Below are 619 nucleotides of genomic sequence, written 5' to 3' on the forward strand. Positions count from 1 at the left end.
CGGCCGCCCCGCCACCACAGCTGCCCATGTACGAGTGGCCGCCGTTGGCGGGCAGGTGGGGCACCGAGTGGCTGGGCAAAGCCATGCCGTCCACATTGCCCGGCAAGTGACCATTCATCATGCCCAGGCCGCCCTCGAGCGCCAAGCTGTTGGGCGGACACGAGAGGCCGCCAGCCGAGCTCTGGAAGCCGTAGGTGTCCGGGAGGTGGTTGAAGCCCAGCCCGTTCATCATGCTGTACATGGGCTTGAGCGCCTGGCATTTCCTTCGGAAGCCGCGGGGCCGCCGCCGAAAGGAGCCCTCCTCGAACATGAACTCGCTGGCCGGGTCGATGGTCCAGTAGTGGCCCTTGCCCGGCCGCCCCAGGCCCTTGGGCAGCTTGATGAAGCACTCGTTGAGCGAGAGGTTGTGGCGCACCGAGTTCTTCCAGCCCTGGTAGGAGCCGCGGAAGAAGGGGAAGCGGCTCTGCAGGAACTGGTAGATCTCGCTGAGCGTCAGGCGCTTGGTGGGCGAGCTCTGGATGGCCATGACGATGAGCGCGATGTACGAGTAGGGCGGCTTCTCCGGGCGCCGGATGCCGGCGTTCGTCTTCTTGGCCTTGGACGGGCCGGACGACGCGGG

The 619-nt window shown here is 66.9% G+C and overlaps 1 protein-coding gene across 1 annotated transcript in view; it reads right to left on the reverse strand.

Moving 5' to 3' along the window:
- FOXF1 (forkhead box F1) overlaps positions 1 to 619 on the reverse strand; it is a gene marked incomplete at its 5' end in the record, with an annotated part of 3,678 nt that extends 3,059 nt beyond the window's left edge. The window contains one exon of the mRNA XM_014536791.1: positions 5 to 619. Within this exon, the coding sequence (XP_014392277.1) occupies positions 5 to 619 (615 nt within the window). The remainder of the gene's footprint in view (positions 1 to 4) is intronic.

Source organism: Myotis brandtii, unplaced genomic scaffold (assembly GCF_000412655.1).
Source record: "Myotis brandtii unplaced genomic scaffold, ASM41265v1 scaffold165, whole genome shotgun sequence".
Classification (NCBI taxonomy): domain Eukaryota; kingdom Metazoa; phylum Chordata; class Mammalia; order Chiroptera; family Vespertilionidae; genus Myotis; species Myotis brandtii.